Raw genomic sequence first — 12,110 nt, 5'->3', positions numbered from 1 at the left:
GAAAGGAGATATTTTCCAAAAAATTATTGTGAGGTGTGGGGGACTTGGTAGTCTTTTGGAAAGATGGGTTGCGGTCCTAAGTTTTTTTTTTCCACCTTTTTCCTCTTGTTTTTTGTGGGTGGGTCCTTTGCCGAGTTGTTTGCGCTATAGGGGCACGTACCCCCCTTTTTTTTTCTCTTGGAAAATCCTCCTTGCCTTCTGATATGTATGGGCCCTGCTGGTGTTTATTAAACTTTTTTTTTTTTTTTGCGGGGCTGCTTCCCATCTACTTCCACCATCTTCTCCCCTATTTTGCCCATGTTCCACAATGTTGGCCATGAAGTGTGCATTTTCAAGCCTGTGGTGGTGGTATAAAAAAAAACAGAAGTGAAAAAAACAATTTCCCCGTAGAGGATCAATAAAGTATATCATCTTCTTCTTCTGTGACCAAAGTGATCCTACAGTGAGGATTCTGCCTCTATTGGCAGAAAACTTTAAAAACCAGAGGGTGTTTGTTAAAGAACATCCACTTGCATTACCATTGTTAAATGCTTCAGATCCAAATAAAACTCGTCATTTTAGAACCACATTTAAGGAAGCCTGTATAGGACGTATACATTTGTGAAATAATCAGTTTAATTGATTTGGGACCCAACCCCTCAAACTGCATTGGGTTAAATCAGATCTCTCAAATTTATGGCCACTATTTTATATGTTTGTTATTGTTAAAAAAGTAAAAATACAGAAAGCATTTAGGTGACATTAATCAATCACAGTAAAGTGATAAAGATAAAGATAAAGAAAACTAAATGCCAGGGGACAATGCACGTTTACAAAGCCAGAGGACATTAATAATAATGAATATAATATTCTTTGATTGTTTTGTTTTTTTGGAAGTACATTTATTGAAACCAAACAAAACATTATTCAGGTAATTAAAGTGTCAGAGTCAATATTATCAATAATAAATTCTACTCAAGTCCTTCCATAGGCTTTTGGTATTGTTACAGTGACAAACAAATGGGGAAATGTTTCTGGGAGTACTTCACACAATTAACTATTCACACTGATACCCTGTTTCAACTTGGCATGATACATTTAGTGCCACTAGATGACACTAGAGTCCCACTATCTGACACTGAGGAATCGAAGCTGAAGCTTTAAATGCATCCATAACAAGGACATTTCTACAATATAAACCAACAGGAGCAAAGGAAAAGACGAAATTCAGATTTCAATATAAATCTATTTCGCTTTGGCACAGTATACTTGGTTATTTATGTTGGTCAAAGGTGACGACATCCGTACCCGGATATCCTAGTTGAAAATATCCGTGTTGAACATGGGAGATTGAGTTTTCGACCGTCGCATTCTTGAACGGCTGTTACGTACGTTTACGTGCGCACGCAAGCAGCAGCTCACCCCCCGCTACGCATTTGACGTACGTGTGCTCTCTAGTTGCTCCTTGGAGATTCCCCTTCCTTCCTGGGCTGTTTGAGGTAAACCGACGCGGTCGCATCAGTCTCATTAATACCTCACGGAGCGAAAATAAGCCTCACATGAACGTCTTTGTCACAAATGTCTGAAACATGCAGCGGCAGCGGAGCGCGCCAAGCTAAAGCCTGGAAAGGTTACGGAGGCTGAAGTCCAACCCCGGGAAGAACTTATCGTCTCGATGGCTGTGAAAAGTTAACGCACAGACGACTGAAAAACAGGAATAATTCCCCTTCAACCGAGCTGAGGTAAGAATAACCGAGCCGTGAGTGGACTTCGCGAAGTACACCGCTGTCGGGCAGCGTCGATACCGTCGACCAAATGACTGAATAAGAGTGTCTTTGTTTACAAGGTCCCCGGCGTCCTCGGCTTGCGCTGTCTCAGTGGGATTGTTGAGAGTTTTCATCTGGCAGCACTGTATAGCTAATGTTAGTGTTAGTGACAGGGCTCACGGGCTTACAGTTTGGCCACAAATAGATTGATTATGTGACAGTGCCTCGTATTCAACCGTGGTTTTCACATAACGACTGTGGAGGTTCGTTTTTTATTCCCGCCGCCTCACTGCACAGGACAGGATGATACAATAACAACATGGACATTTCCCCCTCTCCCTGTCTGTTTAGGGGAGCTGGGCATGTCAGAGGGCAAGGTCAGGTGGATGAACTTGTGTCGAGAGATACTAAAGACACACTGACTTGCTCATGGACACTTCAGCAGGGTGGGTGATACATGACCTGAGGCCTGAGCTTAGCTTACCCAGGTGAAGGTCTGGCTGTGGAATCAAAATGAAAATACAACGTAGACTTAAAGTGTTGACATTATTTGGTTGAGAGTGAATTTGTGAAGTGTGGTCTCATCTTTCTGCTTTGAGCGTGTCCACTGGGGGAGAAAAAAAGGTTTGTGGCAGTCAGGACATTTTGGGTGGTGTAGAAATGACAACTTACAATGTAGCGTGAAATCAGCTCACCTCCTCCCTTTCCCTTCTTCCCCCTCCATGTCCCTGGAGAATAGAAAGGAAATCCAATCTCTCTCCCTCTCTCCCTGGCACTGACTGTGTCAGCTGCTGTATCTCTGGGTGCTGACTTGCAGAGGGGACAGGTGGTCCTTGGACAGGTGCACCCTTAACAAAGGGCTGCAGTCCTCTGACTTCTTGTCTGGTTGATGTACCGTTTTATTTTTTATAGCGTCTTGGTTTTAGCTTTTGTTGTCCAGCTATAATCTGTGCAGGCTGCTTTAGTAATGCAGCTCTTTCTATGTCCTGCGCTGTAATTATGAGTGCTAACACACACAAACACCCAAAGGCGACAGCACACAACCTGCCCTCGCTTTCGGTCATCGAATAGTTTTAACACAAGTAAGCTGTTTGTGCCTAACTTTCTGTATGACGCAGGCGTTCTTCACAGCTCCAGGAACGCACTCTGGTTCTCGGGTTGGACTTCCATATACACCAGCAGCTCTTTTACGTATTTCAGGCTGTACTGTTCCCTGGAATTTAAGTCGAAGTTAAGTTTACCACACAAACCAGTTTCGGTCTCAGTACATTGAACAGCAGTAACAGGAATGAATGACTGAGGAACGCACCCTTGCAGCTACTGGGAACCTGGTTGAACAGAGATCCAGACAAATGACTAACCTCACAGCCAGCCTGCTTGGGCTGTATGGTCATTCTGTGGCTAATGTTTAACCCACTGCTTTCAATGCAACAAAGAATGCAGAGGAAAACATGCGGCGTGAGACACACTGAATTCAGAGAGACAGAGACGGGGGAGATCAGAAAAAGAGGTCAGCGAAGTGATATGAAGTGGAAGAGAGAGGAGAGGGAAAGTTTGAAGGCTTATCTCAGTAATGTGCACGGACAGTTGGGCAATGATGAGTGTTGCAGTCACCATCGTCTTCTATTTAACCCTTCACCGCCTCCTCTGGCGTTGACCATTACAGCTCAGGTCTTTCTCAAGGAGACAAGAGGGAAAAGACATTCAGTCTCTTAGACAGTTGTGTAAGTGTGGCATGTGATGTGTAAATAGTGTTTTTTTCCCCCCAGAATGAACGTGTCTCCTCCTGCCCAGGCTGGATGTGACACCCATCACTAGTCATTACTCTGGGCTCCTTAAGTTCCCATTAATGATCTCTACGCCTCTACACTATTGAGGTTTATTTAAACCTCTTGAACGCAGCCTTCCAGTGTTTCCTCTGCTCGCCTGGCCAGTGCGCCTGCGCTCTGCTGACACTCCAGTAATCCGCTGTTAGGAGGAGATTGCATCCTCGTCCACTGCGCTCATGCTACCAGCGAGGGACAATTAAAGCCCGTGGTGGACACGTTTTCACCACGGGAGAATAAGGACATAGAAATGGGACCGTAAGATGCCCCGAATGGAAACATTAAATACAGGCATTCTGGGAAGGAGCAGTTTTACGCTGTGAGAGGGCGACAGCGGGACTGGAGCGAGGATGTGTCCTAACATGAAACAAGGCTCAGCATCTACAGCCCCCAAACGCTGGGAATCAGAGACGAACGCAGGCTGGGATGGAGCCGGCAGAAGATGGTGAAATTTGCGATTGAGTGCTCCCTCCTGGAAGACACCTCCTCGGCTGCTCTAACGCCTGCATGTCGCCTCCTGCGCGGTACTCCCCCCTGGCCTCTGTGCCGCTGTGTGGAGACGGACACTGAGCCTCTTTACATACCAAAAGTAACGCTTTGTAGCGCTGTTCATATAGGCTGAATTGAAAGCCCACACGCGCTGCTTTTCCCAGTGCTTCATGGCCACGGATCGTTCACTGAATCTCCAAACCTAAACTATAGATTCAAACCCACGTGATCTCTGCGTTGTTTGCCTCCGGGTTTGACAAGCTATCGACGCTGGTCCAAATGCATGCAAATGTGCTCTCCCTTCCTTGACAGCTTTCCCCCCGGAACCATACTTGTTCCGTTGAGCTGCTTCGCCTGTAGAGACTGGCTCTGACAGTGCAGGATCAATCCCAGCGCAAGTTGATGAACTAGACTGACCGGCCTCGGCGGTGGGATCAGACGGATATTAAGCTGCCTCTCTCAGACAGCGGAAACTAGGATCATCTCCCGTCCTTGCGTTGGCAGAGCACCGCAGCCCGAAACGGAACATTCCTCTCGGGTATATTGTCGGATATCACACACAACTTGCCGCCGAGCTGTAAACATTTCCACTCTATGGCAACTGTTGTTAAAATGGTTAAATGCTGACGCTCCTGTGAGTCTTTTTTCTTCTCATGTTGGAAAAAAGAGAGAAGTAAATACCAGAAGTGGTCTAATTTGTGAGAAAGCCCCTCCAACTCCAAAAAAAAAGGGTTTTCAAACATGACGTTTAATCCAGTGGGGTGTTTTACTGGTAAACTTCCACAGCAGCTGTTAGTCAGACTGGATGTCTGAAAGATGACACTTGGATATTAGCATACTTGTAGTTTTGCCAACACCCTTCCCAGGAAATGCAATGCATTGATTTGCTCCAGTGCCGGCATTGTAAATAACTCCGTGGACATATTTTGTACGGCTTTTATCCCCGCAAGATCCATGTCATCGCTGTTCACTATCAGCTGTCGTTGTGGACGGTGATGTAAGTGAGGTGTTCTGGATGTCGTTCTGTTTCTGTTCTTTTTTTTTTCCCACTTCTTGAACCTTACATTTCCCAGAGGTGTGCTGTTTGGCAGCTAAGATGCTGAAAAACGGTGGACGCATTTACTTCTGCACACTGTGGTTTGATTTTCTGAGCGCGTGCCATGTGAAGAGGAGCCAGGCATGAGACTGCACAGACTGAGGAGATGTATCACAAGGAACGCAGGAGGAATTACGAGTGGCACTATGGAAGACCCGGTGCAGAGTGCTACCAGCTTAAAGTGTACAAGAGAGAGAATTACGAGCCTTCGCTGTGAGAAAATTGTGTTTTCTCCTCTCTGAGACTAACTGCTGAATTGGAATCAGTGCTCCATGAATCAAATTAGTATTTGAATTGAGAACTTCTCCCCCGTGCACTGTGGGATATCCACCCTGTTCGTCATACTCGGCAACCTGCGAGTTCCGCTCATTTTTTGAGTGCGCTTATCTTCGATCCCCTGTTGCTGTGGCTTTTATTTGTTTTCAGTCTAGCTCCCGCAGAGAAATGTCTTCCTATTTGAAGCAGAAAGTTGTCAACAGGACGTTTACAGCAAATACAAACACACGATAAGGGTAGGGGTCTCTTCCAAATCAGTATATCTTTGTGTGTCTCACTGAATACTGTCAACTTTTGTGCTCTTGGGGGGGGAAAACCAAACCGAGCCCCACCCCCACCCCCCATCAGAGTGCATTCAAGGACTAATTTCCTACCGCTGTGGTGATGGGGAGCTCAGCCTCGTCTCTCACTGCAGAGACCGAGTCAGACCATGGCTTCCGCAGCACCCCGTACCCATCGTCACCTCCCGTGGGTTGGCTCAGGAACAGCCACAGCAGCCCGGTGTGGGGCACCACCTTCATCACACGTCAGCAGCAGCACCCACTGCCTCACCGAGAGCGCAGGTAAGAGCCAAAACTGTCTAGCCAGCCGGGTGCCAGCACATTTCTCAGTTGAGTGCACTTGGGACACAGAGCGGCAGCAGTTGGCCTGGCTCAGGCAGTTGTCGGGGAAGTCGCAGGAGGGATCAGGGATGAGACGTGGGGTTGTATTACACAGGAATGCTGTCATTTAAAGCCGTGTGTCAGCGTGCAGAGTGGCATTATCAAGGCTCTTGTGCCGATGTTGTCTTTGGCTTCAGTACTTGAGTGATGTGCACTTTGCGTCGTGAACTGACACTATTCTTCAGTGTTTTCATTTGAGAAACTTACTGTTTTCTCTTTCACAGGCTTTTAGCAATGCTTACTGAGGATTCAATAACCTCACAGTGATGGATCAAATCCCCTGTTTCATCAAAGCTTATCTAATCAAAGCCTGCATTTTGATGTTTTCCTATGATGTACCCAAAATCTGACTAAGCCGGATTTGTAAACCAAAATCCCACCCTATTGGTTCGTCCTAGCACAGCTGTGCAGTATGTGCTACACTTTATGGAGTGCTGAGTGGATTGCCTGGGCAGTTGGATTGACCTGACCTCTATGAGCCCAATGAAAAACCAGCCCAAGGGTAACTGGAAGACGAGTGTTGCTGTCATGCTTTTATCAGGCTTTAAGACGAGCTTTGATTCAGCTGTGTTAATTTCTGAAATGACTAACAGAGTAAAGTGTATCTAGCTTAGTGTGGCTAGTACCCTGGTATTTTTCATCTCTTGTCCACCCACAGTAAAAAGGTACCTTGAACACACCTATTAGAAGTTTCTTTAAGAACAAACGTATTATTGAGTTGCAACAGATGTGTTATTGAGCGAGTGCAACGTCTAGCAGAATAAACTATTTGCAGAAGAGACGTGCTATTTATATAGACTGTTTTGTCCATATTGACCATATTGTACCTACAATACTACTGTGCTGCAATCCACTGTTCCAGTCCTCGCCTTTAGTCAACACAGTGAAGGGCCTACCAGCAGTGTGTAAGAGGCTCTGTTTGAATGTGCAGCTCATCCAGCAGTTATGACTGACTCTCTTCCAAAAGATGATCTTCTCAACCGCCCTCACAGAAACTTGTTTAGAAGTGTTTCCAGTTTTCCTTCAGCTTTTTGGGTCATGTCTCCCGGAACAAGAACAGGCAGTTGATATCGACCGCCTGTAGTGTATTGAAGTTGTTGCTGAGTCACTCAGGGCATCGTGGTCCGGTTGTTAGTTATTGATTTCCAGAGAGCCCGATCACATTTCCCCACAATGGATGTCATTATTTATTCAGCATCAGACTCCAGTTGGGCTTTCATCTTTCTTGATTCCTGCCCGCCGCTGTCAATGCTTTCCTTGCAGTTGCTCTACATTTAACAGTTAAGGCTGTCATGGCTTCCATTGCTTACTCTTCGAAGAGTTTTGAAAAATAGACAGAGCTGCTTTCAGCCCATGCTTAAACAGGGTTCCATCAGCTGTAGCTCTGTGCATGAATGAAGCTGGAACTATAGGTCACACTGTCAGTGTAGTTTTGCATCATACAGTCAACTTGCTTTTTTATCCAGCAGACTCTTCTGTTGCATCCGTGCATCGCTGTAGCAACAACCCTCTCCCTCCATCACCAGTCAGACTACACCCTCACTCAGCGGGGCACATAAACACATGTAGAAATGCACAGATATATAGTACACACCATTTCAGTCAACTGCTGGGAGGCAGTGAGGGACACACACACACACACACACACACTCTCTGACAATAGATGTTTTAGAAACACTGTGCAATAGCACTTGGAACATGCCCTCTTATCTCCCCCCCACTCCCTTTCTCTCTCACACAAACTCACTTACAGTCGTATGCACATATACACACTGCTGTGTGAGCCTAACAAATTTAGGCAAGCTTTGCTGAGCTGTGACAGAGCATGAAATAAAGAAACAACAGAACACTATGAGCCCAGCTTAACCTCAGCCGTTCTCATACAGTTTGTTCTCTAATTTATTGTCCTATAAAACGTATTCTTTCCTTGTTTTTCTTAGCCTGGAAGCTGCACAAACAACCTTGCCCTTGGGTAATTTCAATTTGTCTCCATCCAGCAGTGTCCCATTGACTTTGGGAAGTGTTTGTGTGCACTGAATCAGTATCTGAACTGTGAAGGTTCACTCAAGACAACAACGCACTTAGCAGACGTGAGAGAACTGTAGTTATATGAGCCTCAATTTTTCCTTAACTTTGGAATCTCAACCTTTTCCCCATTTTAATAGCAGCATAATGCAGTTATAATGCAGTCCCAGTATTATTATTGTAAGTTAACAATGTGGCTGCACTTCATTTTATCTTCTCCCTATGGTGCTAGTGTGGTGTTCTTTACATGGCCTTCGGAGTCCTGAGCCCTTAAAGTGAGTGCCTGCTCTCTCCTGAGTCAATCCCAGTGTCTCTACTGCCCCAGCATGATGGATGATGGTGTTTATCGCAGCTTCATTCCACTGGCTCTCCTCCCTTTAATTGGATTAAAACGGGTCCACTTGGATTCGACCAGCATGCTCACTGGCTGTGTTTATGTCTGAATTATTTCAGCGCCTCCTTCCTTGCTTATTGCCTGTCTGATGAAGACAGAGCCACGTCAGGACAGTCCCCAAGCCTCCAGAATAGAGTTGGCACTCAGGCTTTGTCTCACAGTGTGGCTTTCTTTGGAAAACAGAGCATTGATGCGGAAAGAAAGAGGAAAAAAAAAAACTAGCCTATTGGCACTGCAAGTGACATGATTCCAGATTCCCTCGCTCTTGTTGCCATGGAAATCTGTAGCATATGCTCAGTAACCTAATTCATTGGGCCTTAGATAAGACCACACGGTAACCTGGCAATCTCACACAGAGAAAGAAACCTGTGTTGGCAAATTAAACCTCGGGAGGAATACCATATAACCTGCTGATTATTTATGTCCGTGTTTAGTGATGCCTGTGAGCTAGAGAACCCTCATGGCAGGTGTTTTTTTTGCTGGTCTGCCTTGGTAACAGGAAGTGAAACTCTACTTTGTGCTACCTGTCTGAGAAGTTCTCCCTCTGGCTGAAGGCAGCGCTGTGTCAGCAGTGCTCCTGCCCTCCAGGTTCAGTTGCCTGCAGGAACTCCACTTTAGCACAACGGCTTTGCCTCTCCCATTTCTTCCCCGATTCTGGAGCTTCCTGCTGGCTTCCTGCTTGCTCTTGCTTTGCTCTGGGCTACTGATGTCTACTGAAACCCAGTCAGACAGTTTCCTCTGTTTAAAGATTCAAATGTCTAAAGCTGTCTCCACTGTTGACAGATTCACTCGTCAAAAATGAGCACTGGTCGTGAAATATTCACTGAGGGCGCAGCTAGAGGTCAGAAGCTACTGTTATTCTCTCTGTTTCTTTTCCCCTTTCCTGACCAATATTTGCATTCTTCTCTTCAGTTACTTATTCAGGAGAATGGATTGTTAGTTCACATCTTATTTTGCTGATGGCTCTCGGTTGGGAGGTTTTGGTCATGTGGTGTGTGTTCATCTGGATCAGGCTTCCAGAAAAACAACAACAGCAACAAACTGTCTTCAACTTTTCGTCATAAATAGGATAACCAGACTCTCCATATTCTCAAGCGTGGCATTATCCTGACACATAACATTGACACCCTTGTTTCTGCAGCATCACACCCTTCTTATAATGTTCCATTTTCACAAGAGGGGAGTATTTATTCAGTTTTTTTAAATTGCTCCGAGTGTATAGCCTCAGCAGTGCTTATTGGAGGAATGTTCTGGCTGAAGGGCACTTCTTCTTAGGACCCTTTGTGTCATTTTCTCTCTTAAGAATCCTTGTGCCGCAGCCAACACCATACCAATTTATAATATTTTGTCTTCATATTCAGCAGAAAAAAAGTTTCTATTCTCTTTAAAATGTGTCTTAATGTCACTTCATCAAGACTTGCCCAATTATCTTGTTGTCGTCCCATTTGACTAAAGCTTCACTGTCACCAATCCCTTGTATCAAATCACCAAGTCTAAGCATGTCACAGTAGAAACGCTTTATCTGCGGCTAAAGTCTGGGCTCTAGATACTCACGTAAGATAAGTAGCCGGCAGCTCCGTGTTTGTCGTAACAAATGAATTCTGGAGGTGTATGATGAGTCATATTCATGCCACAACATATCACCTGACAGTTTGAAAGGAGGCTCTTACAGTTAATCCTCGAGTCTTTGACCCTGACTCATCAGCTCCTCTGAAAGACAGGGAGAAATGCTTGCAGGGGCAAAATGACTTTTAAGTGCAAAAGTTTTCTCTGATCCTGCAAGAAAAAATCCCGCAACGCAGTGATAAACAAACCTTTTTACCAGTAAAACTGCTGCCAACAGACTGAATTCATTAATAAAGGGGTAAAATAAATTCTCATCATTTGGTAAGGAATTTGTGAAAGCACTGATCTGATCCCTGTCGCTGACGTTTTCTGGGTGTGTGCAGACGCAGCGGAATGTTTCAACATTCATTATCCTTTTATTTCTTTTTTTTTTTTTACAGCTTGTCTGATCCGAAGGCACATTTGCCTTTGATAAGTCTCATTTCTTCATAACAAGCTCTGCACTGTTAAACAAGACCACCACTCAGCTGGAATCATTGTTCTGTCTGCCAGCGATGTTTGTGTGGATGAAGTGAAAAAACAAAAGAAAAGCACAAGCAGCAATGCCAGTGCTCCGAAAACCATGGGTAGCGTCCTTGCAGCTGGTAGTTATGAAAATCACTCCCTGCATCCCTGTCACTGCTGGGGTTGCAGCTATTAAACAGGTTCATCATCAAGTGCAAGAGACATAAACATTTCATAAGCTACAGCATGCACGTCTCCAGTCCTCTCCCTGTGTTCGCATGAAACTGCGCCTGTAAATATTTATCACAGGAGTGACTCATTTTATTCAAGTGTGACGCTACATCTGGAACCTGTCTCACAAAGGGAGTTACACACACGCCAACTACAGTCATCCAGCCCCATGCAGCTTATTTAGTAATCACTGATAACTGCTGCTGTTAAGCTGGTTATCGAGAAGTTCAAATAACCCAGGAAAATGCTTGGTAAAGGAGGAGGAAGCCAGTCATGGAAACCCAGTATGACTCTTGCTGTACGCTGAATGACTGGCTATGTGCTACATAGTATCTGTGAAGAGCTGAATGAGTCCTTTTGTGTTGTAGCTTAGCTGATGTCAGGATTCATTCATTAGACAACAAAGAGTTTGAATTGTTGATGAAGAATTAATAGTATGACATTTTTATCTTAAGTTCTTTTGGTGTTCTTTATTAATTATGTCTTTTGTTTTTGGATTAGAATGGAGCCAAAGTCTACACACAGTGTCATCTGAGGATAATACAGCAAAATTGCCATGTTTAATCCTCAAGGAAAAGGACTGTCAACATTAACAGCCATAGTTACTGCTATCAGTTTCATGGTGATGGCATATTTTTGTGTTAAATGCATAAAGCAGATACACTCTGCCTCCAATGGCCAAGGAAGGTACCACGCTTTCCCCTCAGGCCCTGGGCTCAGGGCCAACCTTGGAAAGGCAGTGCTAATGACTGTCGCACAAAGGCCAAATGTCTCACAGTGAGGCAGGGAGAAGCTGGCGAGACTCGGCTCACTTGATCTCGCAACAGAGTTCAGCATGGGGAATGAATCCAAGTAGCCAGCCATAGGTGGCCTGCACACGATCAACAGTGCTTTTGTGGACTTTCTGTAGCCTTAGCCTTCCTTTAAACCTTACTGACCCATCTTACATGCTGTATCTTTCTACTCTTGTTTCTCATGGGTACCTTTTTTCTCTAAAGCTTTAAGACTTCCTTGCTGACATCTCAGTCGTGGAAGTTAATGTAACTCCCCCCCCTCCTCCACCATGATGTTACCGGTTTGCTCATTTTCACTGAGAGTTGTAGAGCTCTCACTCCCTGTAATAGTCTGCTGAAGTGCCCTATGATTGTCTTACAGCCAGTGAAGCATTGAGAAATTGGCCAGGGGTCATTGATGCTCTTACTTGAGTGAATTTAGACTAGGAGCAGGTACATTATGGGCAGCAGGCTGCATTGAGGACCTCATTGCAAAAAGATGGGCTCTCTCTCTCTCTCTCTC

At 45.1% G+C, this 12,110-nt stretch overlaps 1 protein-coding gene across 1 annotated transcript in view; it reads left to right on the top strand.

Annotated features, from left to right (window-relative positions):
- The first annotated feature begins 3,721 nt into the window (after window positions 1-3,721).
- Window positions 3,722-12,110, top strand: part of capn15 (calpain 15) — a 30,656-nt gene continuing 22,267 nt past the window's right edge. The window contains exon 1 of the mRNA XM_035669779.1: window positions 3,722-5,995. Within this exon, the coding sequence (XP_035525672.1) occupies window positions 5,817-5,995 (179 nt within the window). The 5' untranslated portion in view covers window positions 3,722-5,816. The remainder of the gene's footprint in view (window positions 5,996-12,110) is intronic.

Source organism: Morone saxatilis, unplaced genomic scaffold, assembly GCF_004916995.1.
Source record: "Morone saxatilis isolate NCDOM2014 unplaced genomic scaffold, NCSU_SB_2.0 Contig1, whole genome shotgun sequence".
In the NCBI taxonomy this organism is placed as follows: domain Eukaryota; kingdom Metazoa; phylum Chordata; class Actinopteri; family Moronidae; genus Morone; species Morone saxatilis.
The sequence above is the reverse complement of the archived record's forward strand: the minus strand, read 5'-3'. Positions and strand labels throughout refer to the sequence as shown.